Source organism: Ctenopharyngodon idella, chromosome 8 (genome assembly GCF_019924925.1).
Source record: "Ctenopharyngodon idella isolate HZGC_01 chromosome 8, HZGC01, whole genome shotgun sequence".
NCBI lineage: Eukaryota > Metazoa > Chordata > Actinopteri > Cypriniformes > Xenocyprididae > Ctenopharyngodon > Ctenopharyngodon idella.
Genome location: NC_067227.1, coordinates 31,773,278 through 31,792,649, shown reverse-complemented (window position 1 = coordinate 31,792,649; position 19,372 = coordinate 31,773,278). Strand labels below are relative to the sequence as shown.

Below are 19,372 nucleotides of genomic sequence, written 5' to 3'. Positions count from 1 at the left end.
ATGAATTTTTCAAATAGTTTCAGGACCATGTCGTCCTTTGCAGGTGTCTGAATGATGTCACATCCTGTCACATGATGACTTGATCCAAAATGGCCCCCTTATATTGGTTACTCCAAATGACATCAATGAAATTCTTTTTTCCGGACATTATTTCTCATAACAAAGCAACATGTTGATATATGATGTTATAAAATCATACCAGAATAAAAAATATATACATTTATTACATTTTAAGATATTTTAATCACACATGAAATGGCTGTATTGGCCTTTGGATGGTTAAACCAAATGACCTTTTGACACTTCAAAATCTTTAAAATAAGTTTAATTGTAGCAAAATATAATTAAAACCTTTTGGATTCAATAAAAGAGATCTAGTTGTACTACCTTACATACTGGATGTCATATCGTTGTTGTTTTTTTAAAATTATCATTAAGGCCTTTGCACAAAAAAATGACCCGTCATGTCATTGACCCTATTTTATTTGTATTATATATGTGTTTTTAATTTCCAGCCTATTTTGGGTTAATTTTAAGCCAGCCATATAGTAATTTTTAAACAATAGTTGAGTTAAATAAAACTGCCCAGCAGGTTGGGCAAACAATTAACCCAACCTCTGGGTTTGTCCATTTATAACCCAACTTGGGTTGTTTTTAACCCAGCATTTTTTAGGGTATAGCATAAATACAAACACAGGAGCTTTGTAAGGACTTGATGAGCTTTTATTGATTGATGTAATATTGCAAAGAGCAGCACCTTTAGCTTTCACAGTATCATTGTTAACAGCTTTCATGTTTTGCGTTAACAAACTGACTCTTATCATTGATTCAATGCATTATGTCTTAAGGCAAGAAGTATACTAGATGAAATGTAGTTTCCGGTCAGAGTGAACCTGCGAATGATGATATTGTAGTAGCACCAATATTGCCAAACAGCTGCTGGAGATATCTCTCGGTAACAGAGACGGTTCAAGTCATTAGCAGCATAATGTACTTGCACTTTAATTCAAACGCGCTATAATTTCTGTTTCAGACGCAACAGCTCAGCATGGCACGTCCCCCCAAACCACACATGCAAGTCAATCATTAACACGCATGCAATTATTTCTGCTGCATTTTGCATCGAATAGAATTATTTCTAACAATTGATTATAACTAATTTCCTGTCAAGGACACTTGCATCAGTCTTTTCCTTTGATTTCCTTCTTTGCTTCCGGAGCGACTTTCTCCACCTTTTTGGTGACTTTCTTTTTCTCCTGAGGCTTTTCCTCTGGCTTCTTCTCTTTCTCGGTGTCTGCTTTGGTCTGCTTGTCTCCGTTGGTGATGGTCTCCACCGTTCTGGTTTGGACCTCTTCTTTCGGACTGGCTTCCTCTTTGGCTGGGTCACCACCATTGGGAATGACTTCTTCTTTTTCTTCATCTGCTGGGCTTTCTGGTTTCTCTTTATCTTCATCTGCTGGGCTTTCTGGTTTCTCTTTTTCTTCATCCACTGGGCTTTCTGGTTTCTCTTTATCTTCATCTGCTGGGCTTTCTGGTTTCTCTTTTTCTTCATCTGCTGGGCTTTCTGGTTTCTCTTTTTCTTCATCCACTGGGCTTTCTGGTTTCTCTTTTTCTTCATCCACTGGGCTTTCTGGTTTCTCTTTTTCTTCATCCACTGGGCTTTCTGGTTTCTCTTTTTCTTCACTTACGGGGGACTTCTTTTCCTCTTCCTCAGTGTCGCTTTTTTTGTCGCTCTTCTCCAAATCAGCCTTGGTTTCCTCTCCTCCAGACTCTTCTTTCTGCTCTTTATCTCCTTCGGATTTGGTCTCCTCCTTTTCATCAGCTTCTTCCTTCTCCTCATCATCTTGTTCTTTACCTTCCGCCTCTTGCTCTTCTTCATCTTCCTTTCCTTCTTCATCTTTGTCACTGCCTTCTTTCTCTGCTGATGGCGATTTGTCTCCGCACAGTTCAGTTTCCTCGATCACTTCAGCTTGTACCTCTTCCTCCACGGCCTCTTCTTCCTCTTCCTCCTCAGCAGCCTCTGCTTCTTCTGCTGTTTCTTCCTCATCTCCTCCTTCCTCTTCTTCACCCTCAGGAGCGGCGGAACTCACTTTGGCCTGACTGGCGGCAACAATCTCTTCCTCCTCTTCACCCTCACCAGCTTCTTCTGCCACCTCTTTTGCCAGCTCTGCCAGATCATCATCGATGTCACGCTCTGCTTTAGTCTCCTCAATGATCTCCTCCACTATTTTATGTTTGACCTTAGAGGATTTGGGCTGGCTGTACGCAAACGCAGTGCTTGGAATGCTTCCAGAGATGGTACGGAAGCGCGTCTCCTCGCCCTCCAGTAGTTTCCTACATTTAAAAGAGAACATTTTGTCATAAATCAAACAAATGACAAGCAAAAGAGCAAAAAAAAAGGCAAAAATTCTACCTGTAAGCTGCTATTTCAGCATCCAGTGCCATCTTGACATTGAGCAGATCCTGATATTCCCGAAGATGACGAGACATTTCCCATTTTGTTCCTTTTAGATCATTTTCCAATTGGTGAATCATTTCCTGTTAAAGCAGATGCAGTAAATACATTAGTTTCCACTTGAAGAAATTAGTCAGTATTGACTAAAAAATCTGTTTCCTTAAAGAAACAACTACATATAAATGTATAAAGTTCTCATTTGTTGGCAAATGTTCTCATAGTACCCAAAGTAGCGTTTGTTTTATGATTTGTTTTTATAATGTATACCAGATTTGCCAGAAACTATCACAACAAACCACTAAAACGAAGTGCTGCAGCACTAGTAAAAAAAGTACGCGCATTGCACGCTGCGCATAATTACGCGCGCAGTGCGCAACCACCTGTGAAGTAATGGCTGCGTTTCAAAACCTAGTAAGCAGCATTTTTGGCCATCACGTGTGCTTTCTGTTTTGCAACACAGCCATGTGCATTTGCTTCCATTGAAGACATTAGAATCAAGAAATAAATAAACCCTAAAAACAAAACCGTTCATCGTTCATATCATGAAAAAAGCCATTTTATCACAGGTGGTTTGCACACTGCGTGCGTATTTACGCGCAACGGTGCAGTGTGCATAACATTATAGCTACTAGGGCTGCAGGACTTGATCTGATACAAATTCTAAAACGCATTTTTATTAATTTTATATCAATTTATTTTTGTATTAGCCTACCCTTTCTTATTGAATTAAACTTATAATGTATTCGCTTTTGATGAACTGACCTGGTAACTGGCAACATCGGTGTTGTGGCGGTCTTCGATATCATGCAGCTGCCTTTCCAGTGAATCTTTGGTGCCTCGAAGAGCCTCCAGCTCAATGTTCTTGGCTTGGATCTGACGGCGGTAGTCACCGATCTCGTCCCGTATGGACTTTATAGCATCCTTGTTCTGTTCCGCGGCGTCCGTCAGCATGGCGTAGCGGCACTTAAACACCTCTTCAGCCTGCTGGAGGTTCTTGGAGGAGAGCCCGTCCAGTTGAGCGCGGATCTCCCGAAGCGCGGAGGTAATGTCGGTCTTCTGGAGGTCCCTCATCTCCACCACCGGCACCTGCGCGGCTTGAAGCTGAGCCAGAAGCTCGCTGATCTCCTCCTCGTGGTTCTGCCGCAAGAAGTCCATTTCGTCCACGAGCGCTTGGACTTTCCTCTCCAGCTCCAGCTTCATCAGAACCGAGTCGTCCTTCTCTTTCTTCATGCCTCGGATCGCAGCCTCCATGTGCTCTCTGAGCCTGGATTCATCTTCGTAGCGCTCTTGGATCCGCTGGAGATCCTCGTCCATGTGGTCTGTGTCCAGCATGATCTGCGCCTTCTCCTTGTGGAGCTGCTCCAGGGCGCAGCGCAAGTCTTGGAGCTCGCGGTCGTACGCATCGCTCTGCAGGGACTGCGACACTTTCTGCTGCTTTAGCGCTTGGATCTCAGCCTCGAGCTGCCTGTTTTGCTCCTCGAGGAAGCGAACCTTGTCGATGTAGCTGGCGAAGCGGTCGTTGAGCCCCTGGAGCTGCTCCTTCTCGTTATTGCGCACCGGGTCTCCGTTGAGCGCCGCGCTCAACTCGAACCCTTCCGGAGACGCGAGCACGGATGCAGCCCTTGATGCAGCCACATTTGCGGTTCTTTTGTAAGACAGAGGACTGCTTTTAGCCCACGAGCGCACAGTGGTTGTCGGCTGGCGGATAGTCCGTGTCTCCAAAGCCCTTCGGCGCGAGGTCACTATCATGTCCATGGTGAAGGTGCTTGTGAATCGGTGGTGTGGTGAGGACATGGCTGAGTTCTCTCCTGCTGTATTTATACGCGCGCTTACTTTGTCAACGAGGCAGGAGCGCCACCCTCCCCTCGGAAAATCGATGAAGATGGAGGAGGACTTTGGGTCGTTGGGTTGTTCAGCAGTTCACCTCAATGGTCGAAGTCTTTTAAAATTGTATAAAAGGTGAAGTCAAGAGGCTGTGACTCTCTGCAGCACATGTTTAATGCACTTATTGCATTTTTTTTTTTTTGCACTTATTCACTAACTTATTCTTAATGCATTGCATAGGATCTATCTATCTATCTTTTTATGCACTAGCTGAGCATATAGTTTATATGAAAATAAATGACAACAAACTGTTGTTTTCAGTAAAAAATATATTTATTTGTTCCATCAGTATTCAATAAAAAGAAATATATTTTTCAATCCTCATGCACAACTTGCTTGTAACCTCATTCTAACTTATGGCATGTTTACTGTGTCATTTGGAGGAAACCACCAAGTCAAATTCCTTGTAAGTGCATCTTTCTAGGCCAATAAACTTGAAGTTTGCTTCAAATTCAGTAATATCTTGTTATTTTTATGCATGCAAACTTAAGCAAAGTCAAGTTTATTACACTTTCAGAGCAATGCAAAAAAGAGAAATGCAATTTGTAGTGACTGAACAAAATATTTGCAGAGATATAACAAATATTCATCACAGGCTGAACAATATATACACAGCATTAATTAAAAAGTTATAAATTAAAAAAAGTTTTTTTCAATACCTACATTTTAGCTTAAAATTTTTATGAATATATAGGGAAATTTTAGATGCTGTAACTGGTCACTGTTTTCTGTTTCTAGTTTAAATAATTATGTGTGACAGTACAGATATTCCATGTATAGTCTCTGTATTAATTTGCAGTCAAAAAATGCATACATAATAATTATATATATGAGGGACATGAAAGCACTGCTTGAATACACAAACTAGACACAAAATAGTATATACTGCACTTCTATCAAAGTTAGATTAACATCAGACATCTAAAATCTTTTTACAAAAGCTTTCTAAAAAGCAATATATAGGACCACAAAACCAGTCGTACGTCACACAGGTATATTTGCAGCAATAGCCAACAATACATTGTATGGGTCAAAATTATCAATTTTTCTTTTATGCCAAAAATCATTAGGATATTAAGTAAAGATCACGTTCCATGAAGATATTTTGTAAATTTCCTACCGTAAATATTAAAAAATGTATTTTTGTAAGTGGATATGCATTGCTAAGGACTTCATTTGGACAACTTTAAAGGCGATTTTCTCAATATTTTGATTTTTTTTTGCACCCTCAGATTCCAGATTTTCAAATAGCTGTATCTCAGCCAATATTGTCATATCCTAACAAACCATACATCAATGGAAAGCTTATTTATTCAGCTTGTATGTCTCAAAAAATGTACCCTTATGAATGGTTTTGTGGTCCAGAGTCACATATTTATGGATAACCTCTGATGCATATTAACATTTACCTCTTTAACTGGTCACTTTCTAATTAAGCGTAATTCTTTGATTTACTAGACATTGACACTTGAATTTGTGCAAGATGAACCAGCCAATCTGCTGTCAGCCTCGGCTGATGCATTGAGCATTTGGCATCTGTTGTCAGGAAGGTTCAATAATAATGCAGCAAAGTACCAAGGTTATGAGAAGTTTTCTAATTCATTTTAGAGATCACATGGGAGTCATTTTAGAGATCACATGGGAGTCATTTTAGTTCAGTGCATAATAAAAGACAGAATGCCTTTCTAAAATAATAATTACACTTTCTTCATAAGGAAGGACCCAAATGACCTAAAAAAGCATCTTGAATACTAATATCAATGTAGACCTATCTTAAATGTTATGATATTAATATGTCATTACGGTAAGACTCTGCAGTAATAACACCATAGGAACTGCTGCACTTCAATAATTTAACCAGATAATAGCCATAACAAGTAAAATGAGCAGACACATACTGGAAGGGCATGATGGGAAATACTGTACACATATATCAGAGGTTATTTACGAGAAGCTTTCACCAACTAGATCAATACAAATCATAGATAATCAATAGAAAATATAAATCTGACAATCAAGAGAGGAAAGTGCCTGTTGTTAATGATACTGATGCTCATGATGTGTTTATATATATATATATATATATATATATATATATATACACACACACACACCCTAGTTTATGCCTATATCCTATAGGCTATAATATGTTGAGCTAGCTGTTTGTGCATGATCTCTAGTAACTCATCCGTCTCATATGTCGTTGTTGATTCTGTGATAGGGAATCGCCTGCCGCAGTGGAACACTAGACGCTCGAATGTAATTGTAAGGCCCAACAAAGTTGCTTTTTCGCCGGTTATAAAATTGCACAGTCATGCTTTTAGACAGTAGGTACGACGGTTGATGTTTCAACTAGGCTGTGAGCCAATAGAGGATTGCAGAGATGCTGAGTCAGCTCTAGAGAGCCGATACAAGGCCAGGCAGAGGAACACAGAGCTCGATTACTGTTGCAGACAAATGGGAATGTAAGACAGATAGTAGTACACGATATGCGCGCGCGTGTGTTTGTGCGTGCTGGAGCAGAAAAAAAAGTTGAGAAACATAAACATACTGATACTAGAATGACATTTGTATCATTTCAGCGTGCATGAGTCTCTTTTCGTGAGGTTACTTGGACAACTATTAGGTGTTTTGAGTATTGCATTTCCCACTCAAACCCAGCAGAAGCGAACATAATCTTAGCCCGGCCGTCAGCATCTCTCTCCTCCCGTCAGCAGCTCTCCGGCACCGTGAGCGCTCGCGCTGGCTGACAGCACTGTTTTTCCTGCAGACTCACACGCGCGCTCTTCCCTCCGCTCGTTCACACACTGCTGGGTGTAAATCACAAGCTCCGCCCCTCTGCAGCACACGACTGCACGCGGCGAAATACTCACCGGACACAGAAGTGAGGCAGATATCTTATTTACAGAGCCAGTGTGTAAAGATAGTATTACAAAAATACGCAGTTGTTATTTTTTTTAATCACGATGTTGACTTTGTTTTTATAATGAGCTAATGATATTGTAAACCCCCTACCACTCATAAACCTTTTTACATTTTCATCAGCACATTGCTGATTCTGTTTAATAAGCCGTTTTACTCGTGAGGACCATTTTCTGCACCAGATTTTACTAGTCTTGCGGGCAGTTTTAGTCCCTATAATGTGTAGACGAAAACGAATTCTCTCTTTTTTGATGCATGTAGGCTACACTCTTAAAACTCTTAAAAATAAAGGTTCTTTATTGGCATCTTTGGTTCCATAAAGAACTTTTAACATTCATGGAACCTTTCCTTTCCACAAAAGTTCTTTATAGTGGAAAAAGTTTCTTTAGAATTTTAAAATGTTCCTCATACTAAAAATGGTAAATGGTTCTTTTAAGTAACCTTTAAGAGTATATTTGATACGGTAATATACAGGGTAAATATATATTTTAAAGTGTTGTTCATGTAAATACTACATCAAGTATTCTATTTAAAATGGTTTTAACAATTTAGTTGAATAATTAAGGGTCTAATTATCTTTATGCTTAAAAATAAAAACATTTTTTTACTCCTGAAGTTTAAAAACATTAATATCCCCACAAATCCCTCATTAAAAATAGACGCAAAAATTAACTAAGTGGCCATTTACACAGCACTGTTTTCAACTAAAAAACTTTTTATGCATTTTGGCCGTTCATTTACACGACAAGGTTGATTTGGGGGCCTGAACTTTTGAAAACGGGTTTCAAAGTGCAAGTTTTTGAAAACGATTATCATCTCCGTGTAAACTACAAAAACACGGAGACGTCATGCGCATGCGTATTACGTGTTCAGTCTATAGACCTTATGGGCCAGGGAAACAAGCGTGCCGCCATCTTGTCTTTGAACTTCCTTTTTGCGGTAGCCCTGTATATTTCTGTGGCATCGCTGTCAAAGAATAATTAGCTGGTGAAGTGAATTTACTTGTTGTAGAGTTAATGAAAGTTAACATGAGCATTGTAATGTTTAAAGCAGATGTCTTAACAAATGTCAGTAGACTGGAAAGATTTTAAAACGAGCAGTTCATTCATAAATACGTAAGATCGCTGTGGAAATACAAACCAGAAGACGGAAGACAAAAGACAACCAGCGCAGCGCTGAAAAGGGGCGTGGCTACATAAGATCTATAGGTGCGTAGTGTTTTTTTTTACAAAGTGACATCGCCATCTACTGGTCTGGCATGAATAATACAGTGTTTTTAGTAGTTTTCACGGGTCCATGTGAACTGGGACCCTTTTGACAACGTTGTTGTCTGTACGTGCAAAGGAAAAATTTTTACTACATCGTTGTCGTGTAATGTTGACATTCAGGGTACGTTTACACAACAATGTACTAAAAACGGAAAAGTTTTTTCTTTGTACAGACGACAACGTTATCAAAACTATCCCTGTTCACCAGTGCCGTGTTAATCCTTTGCAGGGCCCTGGGCTAACGAACGCAAAGCGTGCGTGCATGCCGCTATGCCTGTGAGAATTGTCTCGGGAGCCCCCTAGTGTTCGGGGCCCTGGGCTGCAGCCTAATGTTGCCCATTAGGATAACGTGGCCCTGCTGTTCACATGGATCCACAAAAATGACTAAAAACACTGTATTACACATGCCAGACAAGTATTTGGCAATGCCACTTTGTAAAGAAAGAGTACGTGCCTGCGCACACATGCATTCTTTTACAGAGCACTCCTGCCAATCGCGCATGTCAATCCACCTTATTTTTACAGTTTACTGCACTTTGATATTCTTCTCATTATTTCCATATAGCGGCTAATAAATCGGAAGTCTCACAGAAAACACCTTAATTCCGCGTTGACAAATAAGGTGGATAGACTAAACACGTAATACGCATGTGCATGACAACACCATTTTCACAGATTCACGTTTTTGCGGTTTACATGGAGATGATAACGGTATTGTTTTCAAAAACGTACACTTTGAAACCCGTTTTCAAAAGTTCGCATTTTCAGGCCACAAAAACGCTGTTGTCATGTAAATGAACGGCCAAAATGCATAAAAAGTTTTGATTTTAGTTGAAAACGGTGTTGTGTAAACACCTCCTAAGTGCAAGTTTTTGAAAACACTACTGTTACAATCTCGATGTAAACTACAAAAACGCAATTTTTGATGGTGATATACGTATTACGCTTACAGTCTATAGGTGCATAGTGTTTCTTTACAAAGTCACATCGCCAACTACTGGCCTGGAATGAATAATACAGTGTTTTTACTCATTTTCGCCGTGTGAACTGGGACCGTTTTGACAATGTCTGTAGCTACGCAAAAAAATGCGTTTTTAGTAGCCTACATCGTTATCGTGTAATGTTGACATTCAGATGAAATGAGAAAATTAGGAAGAGCAAAGCCATTCATCAGATGTGTTGAGATAAGATTTTGTGCCGTATGTTCAAGAGAGAAAAAACAATCCTCATTTGTTAGCCTATGTAGGATTATATAAAGTCATTACTTGGGTTATATAATTGTCACTTATGATATTTTATTGTATTAAAGGTCCACTTGATAATGATAATCTCTTTTTGATGAGAATCTTTTTTTTTTTTTTGTAGCTACTAAAGCAGTCATACTTTAGTTTTTCATGATAGAGCTCCAGTTCTGTGAGTTTGCTGTCAGTGTTTAACTGACCCATCCTCCGAAAAGATTTAAGCTGCTTCACAATCTGTGCTGAAATGTTCCTCTCAAACTGTTTAAATGATCTGGAGCAGGAGCAACACATGTTTTCATGCAATGAACTTTTTGAGGGAAATGATTGAGGTAAATGATTCCTCATGATATGACCACTGTAATATTGATCAGTTTTCAAACTCAAATCACTCTACAGCAGCAACCTAATGAACTTTTAACACTGTCACTAACAATATATCACTAACAAGAGACAAAATCAATAGTTGATAATCTGATCGCACTACTGTGGATGTTCCAATGAGACTTCTATGTCTCTTCAAATGAACACACCTTGAAACAAGCATGTGAAGAGAATATTCCTTTGTCATGCTCGAGAATGTCTGTCCTTCAGGTCCCACTGTCCATCTGTCGTGTGTAGAGCGCCCCCTATTGGTGTAACAGCAAGAATCACCTGACTAATGCAGGACTCACAGGGGTTAAATGTTTCTAAAGCTCAGGTTTTCAGTGTCTTTCTGTTTAATCAATTTGCAAAACTGTTTAAGTTGTACAGTAATTGCTTTTAGAAAATTTAAAACCATGGTTAAATCCATAGAATTAGAAATGCTATTGTAATAGTTGTGTTTGATTGTTTTTTTTTGTCTAAATTACTGTATTTTGTTCATAGTTTATGTGAGGATGTTAATACTTTTTTGGATCTGGGTCTGGTCAATTTTGAAAAATGTATTCACATGTCAATGGGACTATAAAAATAAAGATAAATATGAAATAAACAGTTTATTTTTGTGCTTTCTGAATTTGGTCCTGGTTTCTCTTGAAAAACTGATTTAATCTCAATAGGACTAACCTGGTTAAAGAGAAATATACATGTGTAATAATAATAATAATAATAATAATGGGACTAACTTAAATAAAGAAAATATGAAAACTACTACTATTTTGCATAGTAATAAAAATGTATTTGATTTTTTCATAGTTTATTTTTGTAAGTATTGAAAAACTGATTTGATCCCAATGGGACTAACCTGGTTATAGATAAATAATAACAATAATAATAATAAAAATAACAATAATAAATACTATGATAAACACGCTTTATCTCTACTTTTATTTTCACCCGAGGTATGTGCACAAGTTCAATAATATAAACTTTTAAGGAAGATTTAAAAATGATTTTGTCTTTTATCACTGTAAATACACATTTGGGGAAAAAATACTCAAGGAAAAATGAGCAGTGTCACATTGTGCATATGATACGGTGGCGTCTGCGGTAAGACTGTACCATCATCTCCTGCTGCAGAGCTCTTATAGGTGTTTAATGCTTCTGCCAAAGAACGAGTGTAACTTCATTACTGCAGTGGATATAAATCTCCCACAAATGCATGTGTGGCCAACACACACACACACGGAGAAGTACGTCTAAGGCCAATGAGCCAAGATGATTAATATTCTCTAGATCCGCGCCAGCTTTTATTGTCATATCCATTATACGACTGTATCGGGACACCTGCCTCACTCTGATGCTGTTTCACTGCAACCAGTAAAAACTATCTTGGGCTGCATGTGAATTATTAACCATGCATTTGGTGCAAAAGATGCTGCATTCTGTTTAGAAATAGTCCCTGACCTTTACCCTCTATCCAGGACCTGAAAGGCAACACCCAGAATCTGCAGTGCTTTCCTCCTCTCTCTCTCTGTCTGTCTCTCAGTACAGTATTGGCAAGTGCAGTCAGTCACAGATGAGGAGAGGTGGTCCCACTTGTGACGTGGGTCAGTCCAAGCACTGCATTGCACCCAGACCACACCTCACAACAGCGGCCACAGCCACACCTCACACAGACTACAATGCACTTACAAGCAGCAGTGACGGACCCCGATGAATCTCTGCATATATTCCAGCCAGTCGTGCTGCAGTGCCGGTTTGAAGCGGATTGGCAAAGCCTAAAGTTTGTCAAGTTCATTTGCTTTACTCTGCCAAGCTCTTGTATCATCTGATCTGTGCTGAAATGCTCAATAATGCGCTGGAGGACATGGCAGTAATTGTCACTGAATGAAGACATAATTTGTAGGGTGGCGTTAAAAGCAATATACAAAGTATTAAAGTAACAATGAGCTAATAGTTGGAATGGGTTGACAAATACAGAGACCGGGAGAGGACGTGTTCGGTTTACTAAGTTTTGTCGTAGCCACGACATATTAAAGGTTTAGTTCACACCAAAATTTTAATTCTGTCATTAATTACTCACCCTCATGTTGTTCCAAACCCATAAGACTTTTGTTCATCTTCAGAACACAAATGAAAATATTTTAAAGAAATCTGAGAGATTCTGTCCCTCCATTGACAGCTACGCAACTGACACTTTGATGCTCAAAAAGTTCATAAAGAGATCGTAAAACTAATCCATATGAATTGAACGGTTTAGTCCATATTTTCTGAAGAAACTTGGTCTCTTTATATGATGAACAGATTTAATTTAGGCTTTTATTCACATATAAACATTGATCAGCGAATATGAACAAAGGCTCAACCGAACCTGAATGACGAGAATGAACCTCATTGGTTCTTCTGGAAGCTCAAACGCCATGCTTAACACCGTGTCCTAACCAGACGATGCGATAAGATTCCAGCGACTGTTCACACTAGACGCGACGCAACAATGAGAAGCGATAAAATCAATCAAAAACCACAGCCAATCAGAAGAGAGTGTGGGCGGGCGCTGTCGGCAAGAGCACAGCAGACACAATGAAATGGGCAAGTACAAAGTAAAATTCATAAATATTACACAATTTAAACATTGTTTAAAGTACACAAGAAGCGACTGAACCGATCTTTGTCATAGAATACACTTGTTTGTTCGCATTGAGTTGACCGTTTGAACGTTCTTGTGCCCATTTATTTATTTTCAAGATCTGAGGTGAATTAGCCAGTTGTTTTCATTATAGCTAAAAAGCTGGAAACATAGAATGATATTCAAACGCTTTTAACATTAAATAAAGCACATAAACAGTACCTGATATTATCAATGCCATACTTTAAGTTGCTGTTTCAGCCGCGACGTCGCGGGGAAATAGAAACCGTTTCTAAAATAGAATATTCGCGTGTCGCAGTCGCGGCTGGTTAGGACAAAAACTCCGATTAACATGGAAAAGAAACCTTTTATCGCGTGTCGCGGCATCGCGTCTGGTTAGGACACGGTGTAACACGAGAATGAACCTCATTGGTTCTTTCAGAAGCTCAAACATGCTGCGTAACACGAGAATGAACATCATTGGTTCTTGCACGTCAAGCGAACATGCTTGAGCTTCCATTTATAACAGCTAATGTGTGAGTTAATGAATGTTTATATGTGAATAAAAGCCTAAATTCAATCTGTTCATCATATAAAGTGATCGAGTCTCTTCAGAAAATTTGGACTTAACCGCTCAGTCCATATGGGTTAGTTTTACGATCTCTTTTTTTGGCAATCATTGGAGGTACAGAAATCGGTCAGATTTAATTAAAAATATCTTCATTTGTGTTCTGAAGATGAACGAAAGTCTTACGGATTTGGAACGACATGAGGGTGAGTAATTAATGACAGAATTTTCATTTTTGGGTGAGCTAATCCTTTAAGTTGTGGGAACGCGATGTTAAGTCGTGGCCTTGATCCTATTTTGAGGAAACTATATTTTTCATATTTTTCTTGTGGCCACGAGTTTAATGTGTAAACAAACCTCTGTGACCATAGCAACCTGGACTACATTTTTAATTAAGAATGACAAAAAAGTGCGGAATTAAGAAATGAATACATTATATTACTGTATTTCATGTCCATTGGTTGAACTGACTCCAAATAACATGATATTTAGCCCCTGGAATGCAAATTTTACTGCGATTTAATGCGATTTTTACCGGGGGACCCCCTTTAAATGCAATTGGACTAGATTTGGGCTAGTTTTGAGTAGCAATTGGATGGTTTTTGTTGTGAAAACCTGGCAACCCTGCCACTGAATAAAAGAATAAAAAATTTAATTTTGAGTTTATATTTCACAATTCTGACTTTTTCCCCCTCGCAATTCCGAGTTTAAAACTCTCAATTCTGAGAAGAAACATTGCGAGATATAAACTCGTTATTTTGTCTTTCTTCCACGGAATAGCAACTCTTTTTTCCCCCTCAGAATTGTGATATAAACTCAAAATTGAATTATAAACTCAGTTATTCCATGGATTTTGCCAGTTTTCCTCCACTTGCTACCACTGTTTTTCTGCCACCACAATGTGCGCGCAGCTGCAAGTGACGTAACTGTGACATCTGCTCACAAATGACTTATATAACAGTTATCTTTATTTTATGTAGAACTTCTAAAAATCTTATCACTACATGAGTAAGTGCACTCTTTTAGTGCACTTATTAGTGATGCTCACAAAGAATTTGAACAAACCCATATAGCCATCCTTTTTGGTGCATTATTTGTTTTGCACTGTTTGTATATATATATATATATATATATATATATATATATATATATTATAGTCTTGAATCATGTGGCTTTCTAAAGAGGGTTGTTGTGCTTTTACTTTTCTAAACAAATAGATTGGACAGTTTTGCATTACTTTTTGCCTGTTCCATATGAAGAGACCAGAAGATGATAGTGACTTCAGGGTGGGTTCATTTTTGGCCAGAAAGCAATCAATTATAATAGAAACTAAACACACTGGGGGAAAAATGGTGAAGCCGATTAGGCTACATTTGACAAATAATTACAAAAAGACAATCCATTGAATTAATGTGAAATCTTTAAGTAGAAAGACTGAAATAGTATTTTCTTGTAATATGCATTTGATAGACACTTTTATCCAAAGGACCTTTCCAGAAAAATCAAACCAATGACCTTTGATGAACTTTGCAACAATTGAGCTGAATAACGACACTATTATCTTCTGTAGAGCTGCTTTACAGCTGAAAATGAATTAGTTTCATAATTGATGAATTTTGCAACATCAACACTGTTATTTTCCTGTTTATTAATGTGAAGCTAAATAAATGTGTTATAGCAATTCTACAGGCAATCGCCACTCACACTTTTTGCAGAAAATAAAAAATAGACTAAGTGCACAGAAACACCAAACTCAGTCATGGACGAAAGAGACACGAGGATCAATACTGAACAATGTATTTTAGCACTCTGCAATGTAAATATCATTTCACAAATGGATGGAATATGAAATTCTAATCAATCCCAGTTTTGGATTCCAAAAAGCAGACGGAGGAATGAGAGCGGTCACATCCATAGAAATGGATCAACACCATCAGCAGTTCCAAGCCCAGAAACGCTGCATTTCCTTGACAAGATTTAAGGTGGAAGTGCTGAGCCTTTGACTTCCACGGAGATGTTTTAGCTGAAAGATGCTGCTCTGGCCGAAAGCACCGGCCGCGGTCACACAAGCACTTACGGATTGGATGTGCCCTGCACTGCTGATCAATTCACTTTAATGGCAGGGAAAGTGGGGTGGGGGGGTTTGAGGAGAGGAAAATTTAATCTAGAATCCATGTACTGTATGTCCTTTTGTACTTTCGCAAAGACATTCGGCTCTCTTTTTGTTAAACTTGTTTTTCACAGATGTCAAAACAGCACTTGTCAGTATAAGAAGCAGATTGCATGAACCTGAAAATGCTTTATGCATTTTTACAAGCAGATGAAAGGCAGCATTAGCTCTTGCAGCGGCTCTTCTCATGCATCTTCATTCTCTTCATTTTTTTGCCTGCTGCGTTTGTTGAAGAATATTTTTGCTTTGATCCAGAGCACTCTCATCATTACTGCCCATCTTACCATAAGACACAAAATCTGTTTAAAGAAATGAGATTAAATGAAGAGTAAATGGAGACTGATTTTGTTCTCCTGAGCAAAAGACTAGCAAATATTCAAATATTCTCTGATATCCAATTTATAGCTCTGCTATTGATGCTATTGATTATGAACTGAATCAACACTGAACTGACTTCAACTGAATAGTGACACAACTGCTTAAAAACAACAACAAAAAACGAATTCATCTCATATTTGATAAAGTGGTAACACTTTACAATAAGGTTCATTTGTTAACAATAGTTACTGTATTAACTGACATGAACTAACCATGAGCAGTACATTTGTTACTGTATTTACTAATCTTCGTTAACGTTAGTTAATGAAAATAGTTGTTCATTGTTTGTTCATGTTAGTTCACAGTGCATTAACTAATGTTAACAAGATTTAATAATGTATTAGTAAATGTTGAAATCAACATTAACAAAGATTAATAAATGCTGTAAAAGTGCAGTTCATTATTCGTTCATCTTAACTAATGTAGTTTACTAATGTTAACTAATGAACCTTACTGTAAAGTGTTACCGATAAAGTTTGCATCATTTATCATTATTTTCCTGTTTATCACTGTGAAGATGCTTTGAAACAGTTTGTATTATTATAATATGCTATATACAGTATAAAGATAAATATATATATATATATATTTCAAATATATGAAAAAATGCCAAAAAAATTATATTTCCTAAAATATATTTTCTACCAATATTTTTGGCCATTATTTGTGTATATATATATATATATATATATATATATAATATTTATTTAAAAAAAACATATATTTGCACTATATATTGTAATCCAAGAAAATATATTCCTGTAGGTCACATTTGAAGGAAAACTTTATTTGTTGTCTATAACACATATGAACATGTTCAATATATATATATATATATGTGTGTGTGTGTGTGTGTGTGGTTTGTTTTTGTGAATGTTTTTGTTTGTTTTTGTGAATTGTGGGGACATTCCATTGGCGTAATGGTTTTTATACTGTACAAAACGTATTTTCTATCGCCCTACACCAACCCTACCCCTAAACCTACTCATCACAGAAAACTGTGCACATTTTTACTTTCTCAAAAAAAAAACTTATGATTTATAAGCCTTTTGAAAAATGGGGACATGGGGTAATGTCCTCATAAGTCACCCTCTCCTTGTAATACCTATGTCATACCCATGACATTATACAAATTTGTGTCCCGATATGTCACAAACACACACACACACACACACACACACACACACACACACACACACACACACACACACACATTATTAAATCATTATTAATATATATTGCATCCACATTTGCATTTAGCCTAAATGTACTGCAAATGTACTTTTCTTACCCCTGAAATACATTTTGAAATATATTTTGGTATATAAGGGTTGAAACTAAATATATTTTCTATTTCAAAAATATATTTAATTGAGCTTCTGTTTACAACATATATTTGGCATATATTATATACAGTTGCAAGAAAAAGTATGTGAACCACTTGCAGAATCTTTGAAAATGTTAATAATTTTAACAAAATAAGGGAGATAATACAAAATGCATGTTATTTTTTATTTAGTACTGTCCTGAGTAAGATATTTTACATAAAAGATGTTTACATATAATCCACAAGACAAAAAAAAAAAAAAAATAGCTGAATTTATTAAAATAACCCCATTCATAAGTTTGTGAACCCTTGATTCCTAATACTGTGTGTGGTTACCTGGATGATCTACGACTGTTTTTTTTTGTTTTGTGATGGATGTTCATGAGTCTCTTGTTTGTCCTGAGCAGTTAAACTGAGCTCTGTTCTTCAGAAAAACCCTCCAGGTCCCAAAAATTCTTCAGTTTTCCACCATCTTTTGCATATTTGAACCCTTTACAGCAGTGACTGAACGATTTTGAGATCCATCTTTTCACACTGAGGACAACTGAGGGACTCAAACACAACTATTAAAAAAAGGTTCAAACATTAACTGATGCTTCGGAAAAAAACATGATGCATTAATAGATGGGGGGTGAAAACATTTGGAATTTGAAGATCAAGGTAAATTGTACTTAATTTGTCTTCCGGGAAACATGCAAGTATCTTCTGTTGCTTCCGAAGGGCAGTACTAATGAAAAAAAAAATGATATTCAAGCGAAATAAGAAAAATTTGGACCTCTTCATCCTGTTCAAAAGTTTTCACCCCCCGACTCTTAATGCATCGTGTTTCCTTCTGGAGCATCAGTGAATGTTTGAACCTTTTGTAATAGTTGTGTTTGAGTCCCTCAGTTGCAACTGTATATATATATATTTTCTTGCAACTGTATATATATATACAGTCAAACCAAAATTTATTCAGACACCTTGAACGTTTCATTCATAAATACAGTTTATTCACTATGTTTTAAAAAACTGGTAATAAAATATGACAAGATCTCAGAGTTAAACTGTGTCAGAAAAAAATAATCTTATATGTCAGATAACACTTAAGTAAAACATGGTCAGGTCAAAGTGTCTGAATAATTTTTGGTTCCAAATTTTTATCGTTTTTATTGGTAGTCCACTGTATGAAGAATTTTTGGGTATAATATGTCACAGTTTACTTTATTTTGCTCTCCTCACTTACATAAATGAACTATAGTGTCCTGAACCCACTAGTAAAAATATATCAAAAATATAAAAAAGGTCTGAATAAGTTTTGGTTTGACTGTGTGTGTGTGTGTGTGTGTGTGTGTGTGTGTGTGTGTGTGTGTGTGTGTGTGTTTGTTGTATGGGCATCCAAGACAAATTTGAGACTACAGTAAAAGAATCGTATCTCAGAACTCCATTAAGTCACTTGAGATACGAAAAAGCCTCTGACTAAGCAATATTAGTTCCTCTTAGTTGCCATAAAATAAATGATCTTCGTAAGGAAACATCGACATCTGACTGAAAACATCTGTTGAATGTGCTATAAATACAAACACCGCGAGGGAACAAACCTCACGACCCTGGAAGAGAAATGAGGAGCAAGCACCTGATTCTGCTGAGGAAACACACGGCATTGATTGTTGAGAAAACTGATTTTTCAACAGCACAAGCTTGCAAGAAGATTTCTGAGGAGGAGGGGAAAACAGACGACATTAACATAAACGTGACAGGAATAAAAGAGGATCAGTGGTGAAATATAAATGGCTGGAGGAGGGGAAAATGATTCATTTGAGAGTCTAATCAAAGCAGAAATCTTGTACAATATTTTGTTGACATTGTTGACAATACATGCTGTTTTACATTGAACTGAACTCTTCAGGACTCTAGTTTGATCAAAGCTTCAGCACTTCACAGTATATCTGACTCACTGAATCTTCTGCAGATGTGGATCTCTGTCTGAAGTACAACAACTCCCTCTACTGGACACTGGGAGCACTGCTTTATCACAGATTTGTCATACATACTACAAAAGACATACAGCAGACATTTTTATTTATTTTGATGTTTTGGCTTCACCTCAGTCTTACTTTGTGTACACACAAAATGTAATGCAGAAATAAATTGTATGTCACATGACCAGTGATTTAAACACAGACCCTGATTA

At 37.4% G+C, this 19,372-nt stretch overlaps 1 protein-coding gene across 1 annotated transcript; it reads right to left on the bottom strand.

Annotated features, from left to right (window-relative positions):
* Positions 1-695: 695 nt before the first annotated feature.
* Positions 696-4,258, bottom strand: nefmb (neurofilament medium chain b). Its single transcript, XM_051904456.1, has 3 exons — positions 3,218-4,258; positions 2,414-2,538; positions 696-2,334 (listed from the first exon to the last, which is right to left on the bottom strand). Exons 1-3 carry the CDS (start codon positions 4,247-4,249, stop codon positions 1,182-1,184), a joined length of 2,310 nt encoding a protein of 769 aa, XP_051760416.1. The 5' UTR covers positions 4,250-4,258; the 3' UTR covers positions 696-1,181.
* Between the last annotated feature and the right edge of the window lie 15,114 nt (positions 4,259-19,372).